The 27,403-nt window shown below is 48.9% G+C and overlaps 1 protein-coding gene and 1 non-coding gene across 8 annotated transcripts; one reads left to right on the top strand and one right to left on the bottom strand.

Annotated features, from left to right (window-relative positions):
* Positions 1–47: 47 nt before the first annotated feature.
* Positions 48–20,863, top strand: REG4 (regenerating family member 4). Of its 7 annotated transcripts, none has more exons than XM_039841352.1 (7): positions 48–177; positions 3,745–3,834; positions 14,372–14,539; positions 16,056–16,153; positions 17,408–17,545; positions 19,127–19,232; positions 20,699–20,863. In XM_039841352.1, the coding sequence occupies exons 2-7, from the start codon at positions 3,753–3,755 to the stop codon at positions 20,764–20,766; spliced, it is 660 nt and encodes a 219-aa protein (XP_039697286.1). In that variant the 5' UTR covers positions 48–177; positions 3,745–3,752; the 3' UTR covers positions 20,767–20,863. The 7 variants fall into 7 exon arrangements, with proteins under 7 accessions (XP_039697286.1, XP_039697285.1, XP_039697281.1 ...); XM_039841347.1 differs by lacking the exon at positions 48–177 and adding an exon at positions 4,090–4,239; XM_039841349.1 differs by lacking the exons at positions 48–177; positions 3,745–3,834 and adding exons at positions 11,601–11,759; positions 12,279–12,405.
* On the bottom strand, positions 16,866–16,984 carry LOC120585326 (5S ribosomal RNA). The gene has a single exon (XR_005648310.1). It is a non-coding gene; the product is annotated as a 5S ribosomal RNA (ribosomal RNA).
* Positions 20,864–27,403: the final 6,540 nt, after the last annotated feature.

The following is a 27,403-nucleotide window of genomic DNA, read 5'->3' as shown; positions in this document are numbered from 1 at the left end:
GGGCAGCGGGCCGTGCGGGGGGCCCGGCCGCGTCCGGCGGGTCTCGGCCGTCCGGCTCCTGCTCGGCTGCTTTTGCCAACAGGCGCACGTCGTGGCCAACGCATCCGCTTCGCCTTCTAGAACGGCGCCGTTGGGCGCACGGGGAAGAAAGGACGGAGAGGGGCGCGAGCAGCGAAGGAAAGGAGGGGCCGCTGGCGCGAGGCGCGGGGCGGGACCGGCAGCGTCCCGGGGGAATGGGAGGGACGAGGGGGACTCGTTAAGGCCGCGCCGTGTCCTGGGCCGCGGGGCCCTGGGGCACCCTGAGGCCTCCCGTCGGTCGGGGTGGGTGTTTATGGGCCGCTGTGCCCGCGTCGTCACTACCCCATTTCCATTTTCCCGCCGGACTGGCTTATGGCAAAGGGAAGGAGCCAGGAGCCGGCGAGAGCAGCCGCAGAGCCTGAGGATATATCCGTGGAGACGCGCACTTCCACCCCACCCCATCTCACCCCTGCCCCCACCACCCCCACTTTCACTGCTCGCCCACCTCATCTCTGTAGCCCGGCAGCTCCTGGCTTCAGGCAAGAGTTTCCCAGGTTTCATTTCGCCAGGTGTTTCTTTCCCCTGTGTGTCCTTGGCTGTCAGGGATCGGCGTGATTTTGTGGTGCGTTTGAGGAGTGGCGGGAGCATCTAGAAAGGGAAAAGCACTCGTGGAGAGAGAGCAAAACCCAAGAACCTTCGAAGACAGGCACATAGTTAGTTGTACGTGTTTGTTGTATGAGTGCCCAGTCAGGGAGGAGACCCCAGCGGTCCATGGAAGACCCCGGCTCGGACAGCGGAGGGGCTTGCTGTGCGGGGAAAGGGCAAATCACAAGGTCGTAAGGTCTGCGGAGGGAATCTGTCACAAGAGGAACATTTTCAGACTTGTTCTTAGGGAGTTCATTCCGGCTGCATTGCAGGGAGCGGTTTAAAAAGACCAGGCTTGAGTCAGAGAGACTAGTTAAGAAGCTCTTGTAACAATCTAGACAAGTGATGTTGGCCGTGGGCCAGAAATAATGGCATTGGGGCTCATAAGAAACACAGTATTCTGGAAGGCTTATTGTGTGCCAGGCACCATTCTAGGCTCTCTGCCTGAGCCGGCCGATTACTTCTTCACAGTAACCCTATTCTGCAGATGATAACCCTATTATTATCACTTGTGATTTACACACGAGGAAACTGAACCTGTACTTTGGCTCAGACGGTGCCGTTAGGTGACCACGATCTCCACCCATATTTAGGCCGTTCCACTGCAGAGCCTGTATTCTTTGCCAGTCACCTTCGTTGTCTCTCTGGGGAAGGACACTAATAAGACAGCTTCGAAAAACACGAAGGGATGCAGACCGTGTGGGACTCAGTGACGGAATGGGCTGTCCCGGCATGAAGGAGGCAAGCATTCAAGAGTATTCATGTTTCGGGGTTAGACAAATACATGTGCTGTAGTTCCAGGCACTCGGGGAAGGAGAAAAGATCAGAACGAGCAGACTCAAGTGATGGGGAAGCGTAGATTCTGAGATTTCGACAGAGCCTCGAAGACGGGATTCTCAACTGTGGCAGATGAACGGGCAGCACCATGTGAGGCGGGCGCCTGAGTTGAGCTGGAGCTGTGCTGATCAACGCCATGGATGCTGATGACATGCCACAGAGGACAGTGTGGAAGGAGCCCAGGAGCAGGCAGGACTGGAACCCTGAGGACTTAAGGCCAGGCCGAAGAAAGGAAACCTGCAATGACCGGGAAGGAGCAGGTGTCCGTGCAGGAGGAATGTCAGGATGAGAGGTAGTCGCAGAAACACTGCATGGAGGATGTCGTGGTTGACAGGTGACATAATACTGAGCAGAGTTGAAGAAGCACTGAATTCAGCCAAAGGGGAGTCTTAGTCTCTTTAGTGAGGACTGAGCTGTGAGGAGATGCTGAGGAGCCAGCCCAGACCCCAGAAGGATGGATGTGAATGGAGACTAGGAAAGGGAGGTCACAAATCTAGACCATGCTTTCGAGAAGTCGACGTGAAAGAGGAGAGAAGGTAGCCGGAGGGTACCGTGCGACAGGGAGAGGGGGTGCCAGGGGGAAGGGTCCTGGCCGTCGGCTCGTCCGTGTGCTGGCGGGAAAGTCCCAGCAGCCAGCCCTGCCCAGGGAGGATGAGCGGTCGCTGCCCTCGGTGGAGCACAGGAGAGTTTTTAAAGCAATGCGACTACTCTGCGTGGTACTGTAATGGTGGCTACGTGACGTTATACATGTGTCAAAATCCATAGACCTATACAACACCAGGAGAGAACCCCAATGCAGACTGGGGACTTGAGCCAACATTAATGTATCAGTGTCGGTTCATCGATTGTAAAAAAAAAAACCACTTCAACAGAGCAATATCATTTGGGTTATTAAGGCATGATCGTAAATAATGTATCCCGGCACCAAATTAAACGACATGTTATAGAAAAGAATCACCATAAACAAGTGAGGTTCGTTGTGGGAATGCAAGGACTTAGGAGCTCTGTTAATACACTTCAAAAATGAGTAGATTGAAAGAGAATGTGAACGTCCATAAAAAGTGGATAGTAATGCTAATATCTTCTGGGGCAGACACCGTTTGCTCCTTTTTCATGCCTTCCGGTGCTGCGGAGGCTGAGAGTTATGCGCGATATTTCCTAGACGCCCTTGGAGTGAGGTTTCCAGGCCGGGCTGGATTCTGCAGAGACGAAGCCCCGTGAGGTGGACCCGTGTGTGAAAGGGGCGGCGAGAGACAGAAGCAGCACAGAAGAGGTGTCCTGGCCGAGTGGCACGAGGCAGAGGCGGTGTGGTTTTCATGTCACCTGGTGACATGTCACCGCAACACCTGGTGACGTGTTTGGGCCTTTCTCCCGGCTCCTATTTAGTTTTGTTTTCCTGACTGTGTATCATCCAAACGATAGTTCTGGTCCTTCTAGAGATTTTGTAAGTTATTCTTGAAAATCAGAATCGTTCTGGGTCTTAGACGTTTTCATTCTAAGGGGCTTTGTGACAGACACGCCCGGTCGGGAAGCAGGTCCCTGGAAGGGACGGCAGCCTAGGCCAGCTGCCCTTTACCAACCTGTGGGAAGCATCGTGTTCCACCCAAGTTACAAATATTTTCGGGAGAATGACGGACCCGGACCCAGTAGGGTCAGGGGGAGCGCACCCCCTTGGGTGGCCGCCTGGGACAAAACCGTCAGCTGGTTTTGCGCCTCACCTGGGACCCTTGGCCACCTAAGCGAGGATCAGTCTGTGGTGCAGAAACGAGGGAGCCCCATTTGAAGACGGCTTCGGTGCAGGTCTTCATGTGCCATTGGCGTTGGCGTGTGTGTCAGGTGCATGCGTATACTCAGGCCAGGCGGGACGGGAAAACAGTGACGTATCTAAACAGTGACAGTAAAGCGTCTCAGAGAGCAACACTCGCTGGGAAGAGCAGATCCCTGGGACTCTAAACTCGGTGAGCTCAGATGTCCCTTTGACTTTGACGTGACGAGAGCAGACGTCCTTACCTTGTTCCCCGTCTTCGCCGGAAAGTGTTGAACATCTCACCGTTAGCCATGGCATCACGTGTATGTTCTTCATAGGTGCATTTTGTCAGGGTGAAGAAAGTATCCTCTATTCTTCGTTTGCCAAGAGTTTTTCTAGTCATAGATGAGTTTCAGTTTTGTCAAATGTCGTTTGTTTTTTTTTTCTGCATCTACTGCCGAAGTGATTTGTATACTTTTTCTTCATTCTATCAATAGAGCGAATTATGTTAACTGCTTTTCAAGTGTTGGACAAACTTTCATTCCTGGATAAACCAGAACTTGGTCAGGATGCATCGTCCATAACAGGTAGGTTGGGATTTGATTTGCTTACATTTTGTAGAGGATTTCTCGAACCTATGTTTATGAGAAATAGTTGTGTATAATTTGTTTCTTACAAAATCGTGGTCAGGTTTTGTCGTTAGGGTTATGTTTACCTCACAATCGAGTTGGGAAGTTTTGTCCTCCTCTATCTTCTGGAAGAATTCCTATAACATTTGTATCTTTTCTTTGAGTAAATGAAAGAATCCAATAGGAAACCGTCCGGATTTTGCTCTATCCCAGGCTCCATCTGGTACCTCCCATCGGCCAGACCTAACTGGGAGCCCGCACGCAAGGGAGCCAGACGTGCATTCTGAAGGGGACGAGCCTCCAGCGGCACCGAGCAGGACAGAGACGAGTGGAGAGTGGGCCCGGGGGCAAGTGGTGGAGACGGTGAGGGGGAGGAGCGGGAAAATGCCCGGTAATATTAGGGAGCACTGATTTCATACTTTCTAGGCACAGTGTTATGCGTTCTACGTGTATTAAATGGCTTTAATCATCACGAAAACCCTGCAGGGTAGGACTGTCGTTATCCTTGACATAACGATGAGGAATCCGGGGCTGAGCTCTCCCACTAAAAGAAAGTTTAGCAGAAATCACTAAGCCATGAGTCAAGATACCGGGATTTGCAGCTTTCATTCCAACAGGTGTGTGATAAAGGGCCGGGCACGTCACGTTTTTTCAATCGGACGTAAATCGTCAGGCGGCCTTGGGGCCGGGCCCGCCACGTTCCGTCGTGTGTTGAGGACTACACAAAGAATGCCAGGCTAAAGGAGAAAGCAAGAGAGAAGGGCGGACGCCCAAAGGAAACCACGGACCCCGTGATCCCGGCGGCACCGGCTGCGTCGACCGCTGACGGCTTCCCACTTCCCCAGCCAGAGCCCGCAGGCGCCAGCCATGCTTCGCTTCGGCGAGCTGCTCCTTTGTCTTGTCAGTAAGCTCGCTCGCACCGGAGCTTGCTGGAGTGTGGCTCTCCTGCATCACAAACAAAAGCCTAACTGTACCAACCTCCAGTGAACTGTGAGCGCAGAGGTCAGGCCGACCCCTGCTTCGGCTCCGCTCGTCACCTTGTGTGGTGAGTTCTGACTTTCTGTAATTCCGGTTCCTTTTCGACCGCTTTGCTTTTGGAAGCTCGTATCCTGAAGGAGCCAGTGGAACACCTTCTGTTTCCTGTGTCCAGAAATTCCTAGGCTTATTTGAGATAAGAGGATCTCGGGTTGCTATACTCACAAACATTGAGCCAACTCTAGGACCATCTGTGTCATAGCCAAATGTTTGCTCGTTCGGTGTGTTTGCAAAGAGAGGAGACAGGCAACAAGCTTGATTATTATCCTTGATTATTTTAAAGCGTGTCATCTTAAAGAGGAAACAAAGGCAAGACTTTGCAATAAAACCATAAGGTTTATTCATTTTAAGGCTGAACCCCATAAAGTTCTTATCTAAAGAATGTTAGGGAGTTGTCGAATGAGGGCGTCACTGGAATAGACGTGAAGGAGCAAGTGGACCGTAACAGAGAGAAAAATAAAGAACCCATCTGTTCTCTGGAAAAACAGCTAGTGGCTTCTTCCAAATCACTCACGTATTTGATTCTATACCTTGACCCACAGGCTCAAGTTCGATGCCCCCTTTTTGCCTCTCGGCCTTAACCCTGCATTTCCCTCTTATAAATCTTACCAAGGCATTGGTTTCTAGATAGATTATTTTTTGACCATCTTTATCGGGGATTACCAAGAAGGAACAGTGAATAAATTTCCCCTGGGGACGAGTGTATCAACTCACCACGAGACCCCAGGACCCCCTCTGTCCTAATCGCTGGGCACCCTGCATAGTCTAATAGAACTCGGGCTGGTCCCGCTTTCTAAAGTGCCGGGTGGTGATGCCGGTGGCGGCATCACTGTGTCTCACATTTATGCTCCTGAAGACATTACTGTTGGGAATGGAAAATGGTTTGACCACTTTGGGGAAAGTCTGGCAGATTCTTAGAAAACTAAACAACTATGTGTTCTGGGACTCAGTAATTCTTCGGTATTTATCCAAGAGAAATTAAAACACGTCCGCCAAACGACTTAACATGAGAATGCGCGGAGCAGCTTGATTATAGCAAAAACTGGACACGTTCGGGTACCTATCAATAGAATGAATCTCATTTAATATTCAGAGAAAAATGAAAAGGAACAATTTACTGAAACACAAATTGCTCATAACGTGGACGAATGTCAAAAACATTTTGCTGCACGGAAGAAGGCATGCACAAAAGAGTGTATGCTCTTTAATTCCGGTGATAGAAGTTCCAGAATTTAAAACTGATCTATGATAAAAAATAAAAATCAGAGTGGTGTTTGCCTGTGGACGGGGTAGGAACTGGTCGAAAGGGGCGTAGGAACTTTCCAGAGGGATGGAAACGTTCCACATCTTCACAGGGGCTTGTTTTCCACATTCATATGCACTCGTCAATACCAGCGACTCGAGCATTTTGTGGTATGTAAATTTTGCCTCAAACTCAAAAATGGCTGTATTTAAATATTAAACGTTAGCAAATGGTATGTAGGATAAAGTATTAGAGGAAAGTATACGGATTCTGCAATTTACTTTGAAATACATCAGAAAAAGAAAAAAAAACACTCTAGCATGGATTGATGGGTTGATTGGGAGAAGGGTAAATGTATGACCGTGGTGACACAGGCTGGTGACACAGGCTGGTGACATGGCGAGGGTAGACTCTACGTGATGGGTATATGGTGCACCACCTTTGGAGAGTCCTTCAACTTCGTTTTATGTTGGAAAACTTTTGTGATAGTGAAGTACTTCAAGTCTTTGAAGTTCCCACCAAGAGGAAACGGCCACCCACATCATGTCAGCCACACTAAGGATTGGCCGTGTTCGTTAAAATGCCACCTTCTCCCCCGGAATATACCTCAAAAGTGTCTATTTTTAAAAAATCTGACATTTATTAAGTTCTTACTACGTACTAAACACTATGCAAAACCCTTTGCATTCATTATCTCATTTAATATTCAGAACTTTCTTATGGTAGATGTACAATTCATATCTGATTTTATTAGTAAGAAAATAGAGTATTATTGGGGGCAAAGCCTCCCAGCTAACAACCGGAAGAGCCCTGTGAGAACCTGAGCCCCCGATGCCAAGGCCCCCACGTCAACAACTACGCTCAACCTGCCTCCCTCCAAATCCGGAGTCAGAAATGCCTCGGAAGGCATTGCCCCAAGGCCATTATTTTCAAGACAGTCATGAGACCCAGAAAGGAATACTGATTCTCCCACACGTGAACACTCACTAAGGTCGGGGTCATTTTCTTTGGGTAGTTTTTTTCTCCATCTCTCTCTCTCTCTCTTTTTCTTTAATGGTGACATTGGTTAATGAAATCCAGTAAGTTTCAAGGGTACAATTCAACAGTAAGGCCTATATACATATTGCACTGTGTGTTCACCTCCCACAGTTAGATTTCTTTCTGTCACCACATATTTGACCCCTTTCACCCCATCTACCTCCTCGCTCCCCGCCTTTCCTCTGGTAACCACTAGTCTATTGTCCATGGATCTCTGTTTGTTAGTCCTGTTTGTTGCTTTTAGGTTTATATCCCACATATAAGTGATATCATGTGGTTTTCAACTTTTTCTGTCTGGCTTATTTCACTGAGCATGATTATCTCAGGGTCCATCCATGTTGTTGCAAATGGCAGCATTTCATCGCTTCTTTTAGCTGAGTACTATTCCGTTGTACATATGTACCACAGCTGCTTTATCCAAACATCTAGCGCAGGACACTTCAGCTGCTTCCATGTCCTGGTCACCGTGAATAATGCCGCTATGAACATCGGTGTGCAAATATCTTTTCGGATATATATTTTCAAGTCTTTAGGGATAGTTTTTTATTCCTAACTCTGTGATCAGTTACATCACAGGCAATGAGTATCTTACTTTTTGAATTAGGAGGAAAGTAATAACGGACTGACGATACCAAGGGTTACTGAGGCTGTGGAACACTTGGAACGCTCTTCCCCTGCTGGCGGGAGTGTAAAATGGTTCAGATACTCTGCAAAACAGTTTGTCTCTTTCCAAACTTAGATACACGCCCATCCTGCGACCCCGCAATCCCACTCTTAGTCCTGGAATAAAAGCATAGGTCTATCGAGAGACTGAGGATGCCCACAGCAGCTTTAGTCAGAGGCTGAAAGTAGCCAAAATGTCCTTCAACCAGGAATGAGTAATCATAATAACAACCTGTTCCATATTCCTGCAACAGAATGCTGCTCAGCACGATGAAAGAACAAATTATGAATCCAAGTGATGAAGTGGAAGAATGACAGGAACTTGACGGAAATGTTTTGTATCTTCATCTGCGTGGTGGTTGCACAGGTGTATAGATTTGTCAGAATCCTTCAGGCTTAATATTTAAGATGTGTACATTTTATTCAGTGTAAATTCAACCTCATAAAGTAATGGCATCGTTAAAAAAAAATCTTTTAAAAATGCAAAGCAAGAGAATTTAAACAAGGAATTTGGCGATATTTTTACCTAGTCCTTTTGAAGATGTGATAGGTGCGATAAGGCATGGCAAGACCCCGCGGATGAGAAACAAGTGGGCAGAACAGTGGCCACAAAGTGACTCGAAAGAGCAAGAGGAAGGGAGGGAGGGAGAGAGGGAGGGAGGGGGAGAGGGAAAGAGGGAGGGAACCAGTCATATACAGACTTTTCAATTTACACCTCTGTGTAAATCGTACCTCTCCAACGAACCGGCTGATTCTAGCTGGAGAGCGTCCCACAAATATAGACAACAGACTGCCCAGGAAATGCGAAGGGAGATTGCTCTGTGCAACGTGTCCTCCACATCAGGACCGAGTGGGTGGGCATAAACTTTACTGCCCTCAAGACAAGAGTTTCTCCACAGCCGTAAAAGTTAACGAACACATTCTCCGTGACTCATTTCCTTGCTCCCGCTGATAGGACTTGTTCCAGTATCATGGGACGTCACCGCGCCTGCTCGCAGCAGTGTTCACGGTCAATATCTCTGTCAAATATGAAAGGACAAAGTCCAAGACTGTAAATGTGCGCCCCAAGCGGGCAAGGAGGACTTCTTTGATAGCTTTTTGAAATAAGCAGTATGTGCTCTTTTCTTAGGATTTAGAATTTAAAAAAATTTTAAGACTCAGCTTCTCATTAACATAGTCCCTTTAGATTCTTCCCAAGTCCCTCTCCCAGACTTCATTTTTCACATTCCCCTAAAGCACCTTCCTTTGATCTTCCTCTTACCAACCATTCCGTTAGAGGCTACCTACCTCTGCCCCTGCCTGGCCAAAGTCCTTTTTTTCATGCCAATCTAAAAGTAGTGAAATGTGTAGACGTCAAAAAATAAATTAACCCTCTCAAAAAGCTTCCAGTAGACACACACAGTAAGGTAGAAACCGTTCATTAGTTAAAATGGTTACTAAGTGAGCTACCATCACACCAAAGCCGGAGGCAGTTTATTCTTGACATCAGACGAAGAAGCAGCGAGAAGCTCCACTATTTGACTCAACGTGGAGTTGATTGGTCACTTGAAGACGCCAAAGGATCAGTCTCATCCAGTCTTCACTCAGGGAAACTGGAGTCAGAAAACATCCTGCAGCTATAACAAAGATTTCTTAGTGAAGCATAACCGAGGTGTCGGCCTGGAGATCCAACGAAACTGGACTCAAATCCAAATTCTACGCATTTCCCCCCAAAACTCCCCACAATTTTTTTCAAGTTCTCAGGGCTTACTTCTCCAAAGTTTCCCTCGGACTCCAAGCTTCCTCACAGGTAAGAATAATTTCCCTTTTGTTTCCCATCGACTTGTTTGTACTAGAAACCTGTGCCCCTCTTCTTGGTCTTTCCAATACGGCAGCCACCAACCCATGTACTGTTTAAATTTATCTTTAATTGGCACCTGTATCCCTTTATTGTACCACATTCTTTTATTCAGGGATCATATTAGTTTTTGCTAAAGGTCGTGCGTGAGCAGTAATTTCAATAAGAGTCTAGAGACAGTGCCTTTCTAGAGCTTTGTAATTTTAACATGTTTTTTCTTTCATGCTCCCTCTTAATTCTGTACCCTTGACTGGGTATAGAATTCAGGTTGAAAGTTTGTGTTTGTTTGTTTGTTTGTTTGTTTGGGGGTTTTTTGGTTTTTTGTTTGTTTGTTTGTTTATACTTTAAAGTTAACCTAAAGTTGCCCGAGTTCCATTTCTGTTTTTTTTGGTTTGGTGCCATTCCGATCCTTGTCATTTTGTAGGTAACTGTTGCTGGCTTATGGCTTCAGAATTTTCTCTCTCTATCATGTATGGCACGTCTATAAGCCAAAAATTTTTTAATAATTCTACTTAATATTCAGCGGGCCTTTTCGATTCGGATATTTCTTCAGTTACCCGCATCCTTGCATCTCACACTTTTATGTGGGTTCTGTCAGCGCCCACCTCCGGAGCCGACTAGAACAGGATTCAGTAAAAGAGCCGTTAAGGTCCTATGAGCATCTCATTCTCTTGTCTCATCTCCTTCTCTCTCCTCTCTCATTTTAAGACTTAAAATCTTTACGTAGTGGCATGGAGCTGGCTGAGCAAGAATCAGGGGAGGGAGAGATTTACCTAAACACCTCTTTTGTCAAAACTTCCCTGTTACATTGGGACCAGTGCTTTTGAACTGAGACGGCCCGGAGTCGACAGCTTTGTTCTCGCCATAATGCAGTGATGACTCCCATCCAGCTGCCTAAAAGGGAAGGAGCTTGCGTTTCACAGGCAGTGGAAAACGTAAAATTCGTCTGGTGATACCCTACCACACACAGTTAGGAAACAGGCACCAAGAGGTGGGGGAGCATGCCCAGTGTCACGCAGTGAGCGGGCGACAGAATCAGAACCTGAACCAAGATCCATCGGAAGCCAAACCTTGGGCTCTTTCCCCAGAGCATCATCAGAAGGGCAGAGGTTCTCTAAAATATGCTGCGTAAACCGTGGAAGCATCACCTTCTCCTACCCTACCATGCATTTACCATGTACAGGCTGGAAAAATCCAATGACGAAGGCTGAGAAGCATTGTAAAGAGAGCACTGGGCTGGGAGAAGGAAGCCTGGCGTCCGAAACCAGCTTCATGCTGACTGGCTGTGCACTGAATGAGTCACGGAGCCTCTCTGGGCCTCAGGTCCCTCAGTGGTAGATCAGGTAGGACGTGACCATCAACACCATCATTCTTTCCGGCCGTTGAGTTCGGCAGCCTTTTGAGGTTCTAGACTAGTCGAGGTTGAATCATCTCTGACACCAATAACATCGTTTATCCTTGGCCATCTACACTAGAAAAAGGAATCTGGTTAGCCTTTCTGAAGAGGCTATTTTTCAAAAGGACTGATTAAGCAAACGAGAGCTAGATTTAGAGCCGGAAGGCCTGGGGTCAACAACCGGCCCCACCACTGACCAGCACCGTAAATCCAGGCAGGCTTCCTGAATCTCTTGTGGGTGTGGAATGGGGGTGCCTGTCCTCCATCACCCCCAGGGATGCTGTTAGGAGCGCATTTGATGATTTAGGTGAAAACACTTGACTGTAAAATAGTCTATCGATGTAAGCTATTTTGGCATAATTGCCCTGTGTTAAGACAAGATTTCTGTGCCTATGTTTCAGGAACAAGGAGGAGGATCTCAAATAGATGTTTGAGGAACCAGGTGCATGCTGAGCTGGGCAGAGCCGGGTGCTTTAGAGAGAACGTCTGTACATCCTTCTCGAGGTCACCACACAGGTCTATAACCTGTGTCCAGCCCAGACGACTGCAAATCCTTTCTGCAAGGATAGAAACATCGTGACTCTTCGGAGCCGGAGTGGGGCATCTTCATAGAAAAGAAGGAGCAATAAAGGAAATCGATAATACAACGGGATAAAAAGAGAAAAGAAAAAGTAAATAAGAAGAGAGGAAGGTGGGGCTGTCAGAGGTCACAGGGTATTATTGCCGGTGTCGACAGCGTGGGCTGTAAAGAAAAGATTGTTTGCAGATAGGGAGAGGTTCGCCTGCTGCCTGTTTAAAGCACAGCTCAGATCCGTTCTCAAGCCACGTCTCATATGGTTCACTTTGACCATGAGTAAGACTTTTATGGATGAATTATTGTTCGTAAACAATATGATGGCTCTATGATTAAAGCAGAGGTCGTAAAATTCCCGAGGGAAGAAGATATAAGATATGAGAACCCTAGAAACTGCCCAGAATGTCCCTGGATGCTGGAGAAGCCAGGGTCCTGGGAGCCTTGAATGCCAGCCAGGTAACCCTCCACGCAGTGGGGACAGAGGACTTTCTTTGAACACCTGTCTTCCTCTGCCAGCTATTAACCGGGCCAGAAATGATAAGCTATGGTTCTAATGGTGTTGGTCATACTTTCTGTTGATGTTTTGTTTGATTCAAATGACTTGTTTTTCCTCCAGTTTATAAAGAGCATTGGCTTTGGTGTCAAACAGCGTTGGTTAAGTCACGGACTTGCGATCTGGCAGCTGTGAAACTTCGGGAAAGTTACTTAATCTTAATGAATTTCGGTGTCACCTCATGTGCGAAGTGAGTTAATGATACCTTCAGTATGGCCTTGTCATCAGGATTAAATTAGACGAGATGCGAACATTCGATGAATGCCAGTTCATGAAGATTCCTTTATAGGTTATTTGAAAAGATGCTGTACCTTTCTTCGCCCAGACAGTTGGCTTGACAAGGGAAGTTCTTACCCTCTGTGTTTTAAGGGGCTTTCAGGACATCGAAAATACCTCCACCACTTCCGGAAGGGAAGAGGGTCAGAGGAACACAGGGTTAGGCAGTGATTTTTTTAAAAAGGAGATCTTCACATTTTTATTTTACTCTTTATTGATTCCGTGTGAAAGGGTTTATTCAGACGGACCCTAATGTGAAGCTAATCTTTAGATTTTCCGGGAAAGTTTCTATCTCAAATAGTATGTTCCATCATTTCCCCTTGAACAATCTGTTATTTGAGAGTTAGAGCACGTACCCTGATTTTTTAATCAGAAAGCATGCTCAAATGAGAATTCAGTGACTTTCCCATCTTAATATTTATTCAGGGAAAAATCTGGGACCCGTTCCCATGCTTACACTAAAATAAATTCCAGATGAATGAAAATAGGAGAGACTATCAGACACTTTAATCTCATGTGGATGGTGATGGCCAGTTTTTCTGATATAAATTCCAAAAGTTGTACAGGAGAAGACAAATATGACAATTTTTGAAATTTTCGGTATGGCAAAAAAATATGAACAAGAGAAAATGCAAACTGGGAAAGAGTCTTAGTAACATGTGAGACAATTAATATACAAAGCAAGGCCTCACAGATTCCTGAGGAGAGGGGAAAAAAAAGATTGAAAATGAAACAGAAAAATGTGCAAAGCTATAAACCAAAACTTCACGAAAAAATTTTAAAGCTAATTCTTACATAAAAAGATGTTCAACTTTATCAGTATTTTAAAAATGCTAACAATGAGGTTTTTCTTTTTACCAAAATTAGCAAGAAAAAACCCCCCGACAAATTAGGCATTCATCAAGGTTTGGGGAAACCAGCATTTGTGGAATGTACAGTTCAGTCAGTTTGGGGGACATTTTAGCCAAGAGTATCAGCGTGACAGTGTGTAAGCTCTATGAAGCCACAGCCCCATGAACGTGAATTTTTACTAAAGAGAGAATGAAAACTGCATCAAAGTTAGGTGAATGGAAGAAGGTTCATTACAATCCACCCGTTTCTGAGAAAGAAAACCAGGTTACAGGACTGTGTGCTCCATATGTAAAAATCAGAGAGGCAGACAGACAGACAAAGGCAGAGAGAGACAGAGAGATGTGTGGAAGCCATTCCCTGGGAGATATGACTTCTTCTTATTTTGTAGTGTTTCACTGATCACTTAATAATTCACATACTGTTTGATCATGGGAAAAAATAACAAAGTTATTTCCTCATTTAAAAAATGTGGTTATCACCTCAGTATAAAGGAAAGAGGCGAGGCTGAAGTCAGAAAATGGGCTTGTCGCTGTGTGACCATGAGCAAATGACTTCAGGCTCGTCAACCTCAGTTCTTCTGTGTCTGTAAAATGTAGATAGTGGACTACATATTCACTTTTAAATCTAATACGAAAAAATTCACTGTTGGAACCGACTTGATTGGCTTGACCGGGGAGGTACATTCTTTATGCCTTGCCTGGGCGAAAGCTTGCCGTGACCGCCCTCTGCTGGCTCCTCTGAGAATAGCAGCGGCAGTCCCCCCCGCAAGACACCAACCGCCTCCCATGTAGACTTTTCTATCTTCAGCCCAGTAGAGTGAGGTCTCTGGCACTGGCCCAGAGACCTCGCAGGTGACCACAAAACCTCACAAGTTAAAATTTCCCAATCTCTACATTTAGCCTGAGATTCCTTTGATCGTACAACTTGGGTTTAACCAGAAAAAGATTTTTTTTTTTTTTCCTCCATGTGTGATTTGGCATCCAACTTCCTGGGTCCACGTCGCCAGTGCACACATGTTCGTATTGCAGATCTAGGTGAGCCCAGGAGCATCGAGGAAAGAGCAAGAGGGCTTTGCGATCCTTCCGGTAGAGGTGTCCGAAGCACGTCTGTCCCCAGGAGGAGAGGAAAGATGGCCTTCGAGAGCGTGCGGCTGCTCTTCCTGTTGAGCTTCGCAGTCGGCACGGAGGTCCTGGCGGGTGAGTACCAGGCGCTCTGCGGGATTTGAGCCACAGCCAGTGTTCATGAAGTCAAGATGGGCCAGCTTATCTATCTACTCACCCCTCTGCCACTGTCTCAAATGCTATAATTTGACAATTTAGAGGCAGTTGAAGATATAATTCAAGACTATGGTTAAAATAAAATAAATAAAATGCAAGGAATTTAGAATCAAACGAACGCCAACCTTGTTTGACTGGGAGCCATAGTTCCATCATCATCAGCTACCTTTAGACTATCACAATTATTTTGCACGTTTATTATGAAAGGTAGAGAGAGCTATTTGAAGCACCCGATGCCTAGTACCACCCGAGGTGGATGCATCTTTCCTGTTGGAACAAACTGGGAATTCCAGTTTGCGAGGGACTTATCGCCTAGTCGGACGATGGCTCCCACATATGTATAGACCCAGCATCGAGTATGAATAAAGTGACGTGTCGACAGAAGGGGAAGCAGTGCCCCAGAATCTACCCATGGGGAAAGCAGGGGAAGAAAATTGCGTGAGTGAGCTAAGAAAAAGAATCTGAAGCGAGAGGAAATGAACTGTGGGCTCATCTGGTATAACTCCTTCGTTCTATTTATGAGAAAACGAGGCCCCAAGAATAGACTTGCCCAAGCTCACTCAGCGAGGCTATGCGGTACCCTGACTCCTGGTACCGGAAGCCTTTTCCGGCCCCCTGAGGCCTTGCTGGGCTTTGCAGGTGGCCGAGCAGTGAAGACCCCAGCCCTGGGGCACGCCCACTGACAGGGGACCTCTTGAGGGCATCCGCTGCCGTTTACCCGGCACTCCTCCCAGCAGGGCATACGGCGGGCCAGGGGGAGGAAATGCAAAGAGAAACAGGTTTTTTTGGGCATCAGGTCGGTGGCCTTGGCCGGAATCTAGTCCAGCCACCAGTTGTCTCCAACTACGTATAGCTGCTCAGGACCTAGGGGGCTCAGCCACCCTCTCCGGACCAGGCCACCCGATGAAGGACTCTGAGAGGCCGCCCCAGCCCCGCCCACACGGCCAGGTGTTTCCCTTGTCCTGATTCCCGCTCCTCTGAGGGGGCTTGAGATTTGCCCACCTGTGTCCCGGGAAGCGAGAAACCGGCTACCCGCTCTGGGATTAAACCAGAGCTCTCCAGGGCAGAGGCACGACACTCACCCCTGGGCCCGCCGTGAGATGACCTAAGCTAAAACTCCATTGGTCACCTGACCTCCGTGAGCCCCTCCTCTGACTGGTGAACCACAGTGACATTTTGGGTCTCCTGGAATTAGTGTCGGTTCAGAGCCAGCATCCAGTCGTCCTTAAAGGATCCGATTATTTCCTCCACCCCAGGGCACATTTCCCGTGGTAAAAGGCCGTAGAGGGCTGGGGGAAAGAGGCACAGGACAAAGTGGGGTCTTTCCTCCAGGACACCCAGCCTCCCAGGGGCTGTGGGTCTATAAACTGGCTCAGGTCTGGGGCTTGGCTGCTTTTGCCATCGCCACTTGTCATTGCCTTTCGTTTGGGTGCAGACATCATCATGAGGCCCAGCTGTGCCACTGGATGGTTTTACTACAAGCCCAACTGCTATGGATACTTCCGGAAGCTGAGGAGCTGGTCTGACGCTGAGGTAAGAAGTCTGGCCCGTGCTTGGACTGGCTGCTCTGGAGCGAGGGGCCACCCAGAGCTCCAGGTCTCATTGGACTCCCGGAGAGTCAGCGGTCCTCCCTGGCTTTCTGAGAAGTCGCCTTGCTGGAGTGCGTTCAGCTCCTTCACTGATGGAGCACGTGCTCTGTGTCCAGACCCCAGGCCCCAGACGGGCCACAAAGATGTGAGAACGAACGAGAAACAGCCCCTGCCCTCCAGGAGTCCGCTGTCAGTAAGACAGAAATGCGTAAATCCAAGGAGGATGAAGAGAGGACCTTGGAGAAAGGCTTTGCCAGAGAACTGGGGTGGGGACGGGTCACAGACCTCAGAGCCACCTGACGGAAGCAAAGCGGTCCAGAGGAACGGAAGGCTTTACCGGCTACACCACCCAACCAACGTATCGGTTTTCTTTCGCCGAGGCTTTGTCTAAGAGGCCCCCAAATAGCCAGTAACCTTGGAGGAGCGTGGGGGGCCAGTGCGGTGTGGTCTGGGCCCAGAGTCCCTGTACCACGTGATAGTGAGCGAGCATCCCAGAGTCTTCTCTGGCCTTGAAAAGTGCAGAATTAATGCAAGATCTTGACCTTTGTTATTTTATTTTATTTTATTATTATTTTTTAAGGAGAGGCAACCCTTGGTCGACCTCACAGGTTGCAAGGACTTTGTCAGCTTACAATCCCTTATTTTTTACTTTTTATCGCCTACGGCACCTGGTCTTCCTAGGTGGTCTCCCATCCAAGTCCTAACCAGGCCCGACCCTGCTTAGCTTCCGAGATCAGATGGGATCGGGCACGTTCAGGGTGGCATGGCCGTAGACCGATCATGACCTTTAAACAGAAAACTCCAGGGCGGTGTAAGCGTGAGTGACTTTCCAAGTTTATTTGGAGAGTAACTAGCAGAGCAAACCCCAGGGAAGTCGGCTCTGATGCAACACTCCTCTGAGCTGAGGACAGTGATAGTTTAAAAAAAAAATAAACTAAGCAAAGAAGGGGTTCCCCAGACTCTGGGGCAAGACTAGGCCCCCAGGCCCTTGCACCGACCCTTGCCTGGAGCTGCCTCTTCCTCTGGGACAGTTGTGTTTTCTCCCATGGTGACAGGAGGACTTGTGTGGGGTTTAGAGGACAGCTCCTGGAGGAGGCGGGGCCTCCGGGCATCAGTGCGCTGGACGCAGGAGGGTTCCCGGGTGAGGGCTGCGCTTCCCAATCTCGAGGCGCCTTTAACGCGGCTCCTCCTTCCACAGCTCGAGTGTCAGTCCTTTGGAAACGGAGCCCACCTGGCATCTGTCTCCGATGCCAAGGAAGCCAGCGTCATCGCAGGGTACATCAGAGGCTACCAAAGAACCATGCCCGTGTGGATCGGCCTGCATGACCCGCAGAAGGTAACCTGAGACTTGGCCCACAGCTGCCCCCACGCCCCACCCCCGGGACAGCCAGAGAGACAGCCCCTCTCTGGGAAACGGGCCCCAGACCTCCAGACAGGGGACACACAGAGCCGATCCTCAGTCACGGGCCTCTCACCGAGAGGGGCCAACGCCCCCCGGTCAGGGTCCCAGTTCCGGCCCTCAGCGGAGGACGTGATTTCAGCAGCTCCCTTTCATGGACCTTCTATCTAACTAAGATCCTTCCAAACCTCAGAACACGAAATGACCAGCCTTTCAGAGACTTCAAAAAACCAAAGTTTGCGTAAGTATGTCTGGGTGCGTACACACGTAAATGCACACGCGCACAGAGACCACTGCGGGTCCCAGCCGAAGAATCCCCACGGGCTCTGGGCTCAAAGCTGGAGACGTTCGGCGAAGCTTTTTCCTGGATGCGACTGTGTTTCTGACGTTTATCTGAACTTTTTCCACTGGACCCTCGTTTCGCTCTTCATCAGAATCTCATCGTGAGGAGTGGCGTGAGGTCTTCGGGCTGGTCACCGAGGTCTCTGTGTGCAATCTGCCGTTTACACGTTCTTCCTGGGGCTTCTAAAGTCAACCCCCCAAAAACCATAAGGAACGCAAGGAGAGAACCCCCGGACTTTCCGTTTCAAGATAAAACTTGGCCATAGATGTTACCAATATTTTTTTACAATTAATTTTACATTTTTTTAGGCATTAACACTGCTATCAGTCAGCACTCTCTCATTTGGAGATAAAAATAGATATTCACATCTATTTTTATTTATCAGACAGTTTTTGTAAATTTTTTTACCTTTGTGGCCAAGGAAAGTAAGTAGGGGATAAATGTTCTAAAAAGTGTGCAGTGTCTCTAGTTATCAAGGAAATAAAAATAACAGTATGATTCGACTGATCATATGATGAAACTCCTGGTTTGTCTTAGTAAATAAGGTTTTTAGGGATATGGAGAAATTGCCCGGTAGGTGGGGATGTAAATTTCTCCAACGGAACTGTGTTGGAAAAGCGGTTTGGCGATGTATCGATCAATACCGTCCAGGGATTCGTGCCATCTGACCCTTAATTCTACTTATGGGCTTCAATCCCCAGAAAATAATTTCACGAACAGAAACAGCTGTATTTTGTGTAATAATTGTGACGCGGAAACCACGCACACAGGAGTCGACAGGAGGATGGTTAAGGTCAATTACGGTACGTCCTTACCATCAAAAAAGCGCTTAGCCAGCCAGACGACGTTGAATGTATATTTTAAAGGCCGCCGCATTTTTAAGTACAAAAAAACGATTGTGAGAGATAAAAATATTGACACCAAGAAGTAAAAACACTAAAATATTAGTAATGTTTTCCTCTTAGTTGTTAAAAGAAGTGACTTTTCTGTTTCTCCCTCTCTACGACGTTTCTGTGCTTTTCCCAATTCTGACACTGACAACTGCTCCTTATAGGGCCTGGGCCTGCAGGGTCCCCCCTGGGCCCGTGGGGGCCCCCGGGCCTGTGGGGACCCCCTGGGCGGTGCGCGGGTCGGGAGGCGGCCCATGCATGTCTCCCGCGTCCTGTTGTCCGCAGAAGCAGCAGTGGCAGTGGATCGATGGGACCACGTATTTATACAGAACCTGGTCTGGCGCGTCGGTGGCCGGTGACCAGCAGTGTGCAGGGATAAGCGCCAAGAACGGTGAGTTCTGCCGGGTCAAGCGCGGATGTGGGCCCCCCACCCCCACCCCTTGTCACACCCGCAGCTCTTCTCTACGGGACAATGGCCTTGTCACAAACATTGCGCACCAACCTTCAGTCACTGGTGACCATTTACAATCTGCCAGATCGATGTTCAGTTTTGTTACTTTAATATTTCTTTTTATAAGTCCACTCACTTTTTTTCTAAAATATGTTTATGTTTAAATCCTATTATATACCATGAGGGGAAAATAGGTCACATTTTGGGAAACCCAGCCTGCAGGGAGCACCTCTGTGTGACTCCTTCCTGGGTTCTGTAGTGTTAGGGGTCCCCCTGAGCCTGCTTCTCGCCTCCTGTTTGTTTCGGAGCCTCACCCCAGAATGCAGCGCCCAGAACCTCAGCTGCAGGCTGCAGCACCCAGAACCTCAGCTGCAGGCCGCACACCCGAGCCTCCTCTCGTCCCTTACCTGCTTTCATTCTTTGCTTTTTATGCTAACAAGTTAGAGTTTTCAACCTCGATCCCAGTGACATTTGGGGTCGGGCAATGCCTTATGGAGGGGGCTTTCCTGTTCGTTGTGGGTTCCGCCTCCCCTGATCACAGGTTGTCCCGACCAAAAGTGTCTCCAGACATTTTAAACATCCCCTCGAGGAGACGCTCCAGTTGGAGAACAACAGCTAATGAGTGATAGGTGAGATTTCAATTGTAAAACAAGAAAACAGGACGTCGAAGATGAAAAGGACACTTGATGCCAGAGAGAACAAACATCTCAGTAGGTTTAAAAGATCGCCATAGCGTCACCAGGACCCCCAGCCCAGGCAGGACCGAAGGCTCGGGTGCCGGGGCTCAGGCGGCAGGGACGTGGAGCAGGCTTTGTTGTTGTCTGAGGAATAAAGCTTTATATCCACAAAAAAGAGCGAGAAGAGTTTCTAACAGCAAAGGATGAGTCGTGGAAGTGAGGGGACAAAGTCTGAGGCCAAGTCCCAGAGAGACCCTCGGAGGGAAGAGCATCTCGTCACAGATGGAGGAAAACTTTGCTCCGACGCACAGGGACCACAACTACTGCTAAGGCAGCTCCGATGAAGGGAACGCGGCCGAGGCAGTGGGCACACGCTGCCAAAATATAGGTTTCTATCCAAATTAAGGGGAAAAGATATTTGAACAATGAGCCCTGTCCAAAAATGTAATGGGTAGCGAGAAACCATCACTAGAGTTAACCAAGCAAAAGTAGACATTTAAATGCTAATCGCATCCAAACAAACAAACACACAAACAAACAAAAAGCCTTTCACATCAACATCTAAATTGGTGTTTGACCAAACCCCTGGGCATCACATCCCAGCCAAGTCCACACATAAAATTAACCGTCATGGCACCTTACCGTGGTTCCAGGGAAAACTTCCAGAAAATGCCGGTAAGCTCAGTACAAAGCCGGAGGATGGATTGAAATGTTTTTATTTCCTTACAGATTTTTTAAGTTGGAACAGCAGCAGATGCAACAGGCGCCAGCACTTCCTGTGCAAGTACCGACCGTAGGGCAAGAATGGAGACGGCCGGGGTGCCGAGCGCCTTCCCTCTCTGCCGTGTGGGCCTCGTCTGGTTCTTGTCTCAGAAAGTAAACGTTGTGAGTGAGGCTGACGCAGTTCTTTTTGCGCCGACAGTGTTAGGCTTAGAGGCAGAGACCTCGATCGACCTCCATGTGACGGTGGCTTCTAGTTCTAAACATTCACGCCCCGGTCCCTTCCCACCCGACTCCTCCCTCCTCTCCCCATCTCCAGCCTCTGGAGCACACGAGGCGTGCGCATCCCACACCGATGGACGAAAGGGCTGGGTGTTCGGCCACCCGCGATAAAGGTTTGGACGGGAGGGAGAGACTCCGGGGCGAGAGCCTCGAGCCCCCTTCCGCTTCGGCGCCCTCTGCCCTCGCCCTCCTCCCCAGCCACCTGCTTGTTTTCCCGTTCGTCATGGGAAACGTTCACCAGTCGAGTCCCTACCAGGCCGATATGGACCACGAATCCCAGGCCAGGGGTTCACAGGCAGCTGCGTGCATAGGAGTTCGCGCTGCTCCGATTCAGCAGTGATGGGGAGGAAAGGTGAAGTCAGACTCAGGAAACACAGCCCAGCGTTTCTCCACTTCCTTCCTCCGGGTCCGTGCCTCCCTCCCGCCGCCTCAGAATAGCTCCTCCCTGGCTGCAGCCCTGGCGTGCATAGGAGAGCGGGGGGCGACATGCCTGCTCAACCTCTGAGCAGCGGTGACCGGGCGGGGGTGGACCCTGTGGTGTAGACTGCGGTTTGTGGGGGAGATGACAGTCAAAGCTCCAGGCGGAGCAGACCCCGGCCTTTGGCGCTCGCCTGTGCTGTGCCACCGACCACCGGGGGTCCTTGCTCAGGTCTCCTTGCCTGTGAGGGTCGAGATTCTGTACGAGGCAAGGCGGTTACTCCAAATCCGAGGAGGTTCCTTTGCCCTCGGGCAGATTTACGGTGCCCTGGGCTGGGAATGTCCGTGGCCATGTAAGAGGAAACAATGCGGACCTGACCAATGCAGAGAGAGGAGCTCTGGTGTGGCCACATCCGCGTCTCTCTCGGAGGGGACGCGGGGCTGGCTTAGCATTCTTTCCCCGTGCGGATGGCCGCTTGCTTCCCCCGTGTCGCACGGCCAACTGGTGAACACACGAAGTCTTGTAGCCCCAAAACCTGAGAACGCCCCCCGATCTCCTTAGCAGACTGAGACGAACTACCACGTGCTGGCTGAAGGAAGGGGTTCGTGCGCTCAGCCGACAGACAGACACCGCGGTCGGGCTATTTAGAATAAGCGTCTGTCGTCGGGGCACGCGTGATCCGAGAAGGGGCAGGTTAACGCCTTCTCCGTCGGCTTGGGGTGCTTAAGGGAAACCCTGGGCATCGTGCCAGGGGCTGCGTGACGGTCCGGGTTGGGGGCGTGGGGGCGTCCTCTGGCAACGCGATCCTCCGGTGGCGTCAGCACCCCAGGAACAAAGATGGGGGGAGTCTGGAAAGATCACTAGACCAGAAGGGCTGCGATCAGTACGCGCAAGGGCATTCGCCATAAGTTTCGGGGCCACTTTCTATGGCAGGGGCCATTCCACGCTCTGGGTCAGGGTTAGGCCACTGGGGACGACCGATTGTTAAGCTGTAGAGCAAGGGAAAGTGACGCCGGGGGGGGGGCAGGGAGGGGGACGCTGGGAGGAAAATGGAACCCCCGCTGCTCCGGTGACCGCGACCTTCCTCCCTGTGGTAAGTCATGCTGTGACTCAGAGCATGCGTCACCTTTGAGGCGAAATGTGGCCGTGTCCCCTGGCAGCGACGGCTACGCGGGTGCCGCGTGTCGCAGAAGCACCGACGCCTGGTCCCCGTCTTTGCTCCTCGAGGCAAATTTCGGGGCAGGGGCGGGGGGACAAGCCTCCAGCGGACAGGCACCGTCGGCCATCCCTGTTTGCTGCCACTTTACCGGGAGTTTCACAGCTGAAGTGCTAGGAAACAGTGGCACCAGGAGAAAATATGGGCGGGCCCCCCGTTCGGACGGCTGAGAAGGGAGGTTCGGCACAGCGCTTGTCATCGTACGACGGGTCCACCTGCGCGTCTTCACAGGCGCTGGGTCGCCGGGCAGGGCTTTTAGTGTCCCTCCTTCAACTGCCCCCTCCAGCCACTCACCACCCCAGACTCCCGCCCCCTTTCCAGCCTCATCCCCGCCTTCACCCCCACCCTATCCAAAGCTCAGACTCCTCAGGAATTTCACACAGGCTTTTTTTAAAAAAAATTATTCTTCAAATTCACGCTTTACTGGTTTTTCTAGTGCTTTCCAGTTTGATCTGGGAAGAGGCGTTCAACAGCCCATGACAGTTTGCCATGTTGGCAAGTAGAAAAAAGTTTCAACTTGATAAAATGTTATACAAATACAAATTGTGCTGATTAGGGCAAATTCTCGATAATTACCTATCAATGAAATTCTGGGAGCGCAGACAATGATTACTTACGCAAGTCGGTTATTTTGCCACCTGTGATTCGTTATTGACATAAAAGGACGATGAGACCATAATTCTTTTTCCAAACGGCTTAAATGTCCACGAAGAAGAAAGGTCGACCCTATATGCCGGAGAAGGGATGACAGTCGGTTCCAGGATTCGCTGACGGACAACATTCCCTGTGTAAAGATCGACCCTCTCCCCCGCGAGTGAGACTGCACGTCCTGTTTCCTAGATGACATCGCAAACACACGATGACGCCTGGAATGGCGAAACTCAAGAAATCACGCAACAGCATGTTTTCTTTTGAGAAATGTCGTCAGACTCCATACCCTTTCCTCCATTTTTCTCAGGACTTCCCACCTAATTAGACACATAACCTATACGCCTCAGTACTCCTCCCTTAGAAAACTCTAGAAGGCTTGGAATCAAAGGTCTGAGTGGAACCCCAGGCGGTCACAAAAGGCAAGGCCTGGCAAATAAGAGATCCGTTTGGAGAAAAGAGCCTTCCGTTTGGAGAAACCGCCGTGACATCTACTCCCGGCCATTGCCACCCACTAAATCACACACCCACAAGCCAGGTCCCTTAATCTCTCGAAGCCTCAATGTCCAAGGCAACCTCTCGGCACGGCTGTGAGTCCCAGTCGTGGGAAGCCTGGGGAAGTGCATTGGGAGAGCATTTGTCGAAAACGGGGGCCATGAGTTTCTGGGGCAGAAGAGAGGAAGACGTGGCTAGTGGGCACCTCGTTTATAACTGTGCTCCCCTCAACCAGCTCTCTTGGCAGAACTCCTTCGAAAACCAACGTCGTTTCTGCAAGACTTCAGCCTAGGTGTCTAATCTTTTTAATCCCTGATAATCCATTTCTCTGATTCTCAATATTTATCTAGCACTCGACGCACATTCTTTGAATAATCAACACTCCGGCTGAAAGGCCGCAGCCCAAGCTGTCAAAGGACCCCAAAATCTCAAAGCAAAAAGAAAACTGCCTATTTTTATTCGAGAAATATTAAAATGTGAGTTCGTTGAAGTGTTTGAGAGGCGTCTGATTTAAACACAACAGCCAGGTGTCGTGATCCGTTTTCGGCACCACTTGGGGCCATCAATAGGAAGACTAATCACCTGATTGTGCTTGCGTGCAATTGCTCGACTAAGCCAGCTAAATTCCATCCACTACGAAAAGCCACTACGTGATGGTGTTTTGCCATTATTTCCCCCGATTTATACTTTATATAATATTTTTCTGGCACATCCCCAACCTACAAGTTTCCCTTATTCCAGAGGAACGACTTAATATTATTAGGTCGAACCACATGAAATTGTCACTGTTTTGGGTCAAAAACGATTGAAGTTTGGCATGGATGATGCGCAATGCCAGACAGCCAATCTCAGAGCCCCTTTCAGCCACTGACAAGGTCTAAAACCCACAGATGGTTATATCATTTTTCTAAACCTTGGTTTCCTCATCTGTAAGATAGATGTAATAATATTACTATCCTCGGAGAGTTGTGAAAATTAAGTGAGATAATACACAAAAAGTGCTTGGCACAGTGCCTGGCACACAGGAGTTATCCAGCTTAAAAGAGAGAAAGGAGTCAGTTTGATCCGCCTGTCTGTATTCCCAGTGCTTAGCCAACCTCATTTGTTATATTTATTAAATAAACTTCATGTTAGATTGACCGATTTAGGTCTTCGGTGTTATCAAAATGAACAATTGCGTGTCTATAATCGTGTGTGAATATTTGCATATTTTGGTCCAAGAGCTTAATACACCCATTCGGTTCCATCTGTTAGTAAAACAAGGAACCATCTGAAGCACGTCAAAAGTTAGAGGTCACACAGAGGAGGAGCGGCTGCGGGGATTTAGAGAAAAACTGTGGAATCGTGAGATCTGTAAACCAAATGGAAAAAAAAGAGAGAGATTTAATGAAAAAGGGAGGGAAAACCCTCGCTCTGTGCTCCTGGGAGGTCTAGGAAGCCGGAGGGTCAGGACCAACCATTGATCTTGGCTGTAAGGAAGTCACTGATGACCCTGGCGAAAGGAATTTTAATGCAATGCTGGGAACAAAAGCCTAAGTAGATCGATTAAAGACAAAATGAGAGGTAAGTACGTGGCACACTGAGGACAGACGGTATTTTTAATGGCTTTTGCTCTAGAGGGTAGCGCAGATTCGGTGGCACACTCGGTAAGACATACAGGGTCCAAAGGGCATTGTAAAGATGGGCTCGTACACTGAAAAAGCACAATGAGGTGGAAAGGGGAGTTGATCAAGAGAAAGAGAGGGGACAACTGTAGGACCACAGCCCTCACGTGGAGCAGAGGGGACACACTAGTGTGCAAGCGCTGGCCTCGGCCTCACAACAGAGCGAGGCTCTTCCTTTCCATCGGAACAGTGGGAAGGCAGAGCACGGGTCGCAAAGGCAGGAGATTTGCCGAATTTGCTCGTGAAAGCTGTAGGAGCTCTCTTCTGATCATCCCTCTTGTCTTAGTGACAGGGGAGTGTAAGTAACCAGCTGCGAATGAGCAGAAGAGAGGGGCCGAAGACAGGAGAGGAGACGTGACTCCCTCTCTCGGGACTCTGAGAGGGGATGGACTCGGAGAGGGTAGTAGAATTGCCAGGCCACGCTGAGGGTCACTTGGGATGCGCGGTCGTAAACGCAAAGAGAGCCGGTCGACGCAGGGCTGCGTTTCTCTTCGGCCATGCTCGCCTTGCGGGGAGAGGCAGGGCGCAGGCCAGGTGTAGCTAAAGCTGGATGTTTGCCTGGCCAGTGTCACCGTACAGGCTAAGTGCGTGCGGAGGACCATCTACAGTCATGTGCCGCAGAGAATCTGAACGAAGGGACGAGAAAGGGGGTCGTGGGGTACGATCGACACGGGGAGAAGGTGGAGGGGTCGCCGGCGGTTCCCAGTGTCGGGGAAGCCGGGGTGGGGGGCGCTTTAAACGTGAGCCGGGACGAGGGCGGCTGTCGGAATGTTGGAGGCGATGCAGACGCTGTGGCCGCCGCCGGGTCGAGAGTCCGAATGTGGAATGGGGGCCGAAGTCACACGGAGGACAGCGCCCCAGAAGCGGGAAGGTGAGGGAGAGGCCAGGGTGGATGGGGACTGTGTGTGGACGTGGACGTCCCCGAGAACCTCGAGAGGGTTGATGGTGAAGAAGAAGGCACGGGCTTCGGGAACGAGGGAACGGAGCCAGGCGGTGAGTTGACTGGACGAGCCCAGGGTGCCGGTGGCCCGGGCTGATGGCGTGTCCTGGAGGAGAGCAGAGTGTGCGTGTGCGTGTGCGTGTGCATGTGCGTGTGTGTGTGCGCGTGTGCACATACATGCAATATGTTGGTCCCACAGGGACCCCTAAGCCATCCACTGCATTCTAGGACTAATGAAGAAAAAGTTCCTTTTTGACACCTCATTACCACTTTCCAGAATTCAACACTAACAGTTTCTATGTATTCTTCCAGATTTTTTCTGTGTGTCTGTAAGCATACATATATCTATTCAGCTTTAGTTTTTAGCATTGTGCGTATTATTCCTCACCTCTAGGAGGTCTTAGAGGTCATTTATATATATATATATATGGTCTACTTCATTCTTTTAAAAGTTGCATAATCTTCTACTGGTGGATAGGCCAAACTTTATTTAATTACTGCCATACTGGTGGATATTTAGATCGTCGTATAGGCTTTGCAATTATAAATAATGTTTTAATAAACATTGTACAATAGCTTCACATGCTCACGATAACATGTTGTGAGAAAGGATTCTGAGACGTGGAATTGCAAGATATGTTGATTTCAAAGTTCGATAGAATGTGCACAGTTGTTCTTCAAGCTGTTATACTAAAGTGTATTCCAGCGATGCATGTGGTCAAGCTGTCTAATCTTTGTCCATTAATAAATCAAATAACATTGTCCTTGATTTGCCTTTTTCTTCATAATAGCTTCTATTTTTTACAATGTTTATTGGCCATTTTCCTATTCTATACTTTGTCTTTTTTATGAAATCTTTATAAATGAAAGAAAATAGGTTTTTGTTGCTTATTATAAATACTTCCCCAGTTTGTCTTTTGAGTTTGTATCTGATAGAAGGTTTTGATTTTTAGGTGGTCAAATTTACTAATCTTTTTCTTAATGGTTTCTAAATGCTCTTCTATAGTATGTATGTGTGTGTACACACACACACACGCACACACGCACGCAC

Source organism: Pteropus medius, unplaced genomic scaffold (assembly GCF_902729225.1).
Source record: "Pteropus medius unplaced genomic scaffold, Ma_sr-lr_union100, whole genome shotgun sequence".
Lineage (NCBI taxonomy): Eukaryota > Metazoa > Chordata > Mammalia > Chiroptera > Pteropodidae > Pteropus > Pteropus medius.
Note: the sequence above shows the minus strand (reverse complement) of the source record. Positions and strands in the feature narration are given on the sequence as shown.

Excerpts from the sequence above, each read along its gene's own strand:
- REG4 (XM_039841352.1), top strand. The coding sequence starts at position 3,753 with ATGTTAACTGCTTTTCAAGTGTTGGACAAACTTTCATTCCTGGATAAA. Across the intron at positions 16,154-17,407 it reads GGAGCTGGTCTGACGCTGAG|CTCGAGTGTCAGTCCTTTGG; the intron begins GTAAGAAGTCTG and ends CTCCTTCCACAG. Across the intron at positions 19,233-20,698 it reads AGGGATAAGCGCCAAGAACG|ATTTTTTAAGTTGGAACAGC; the intron begins GTGAGTTCTGCC and ends ATTTCCTTACAG.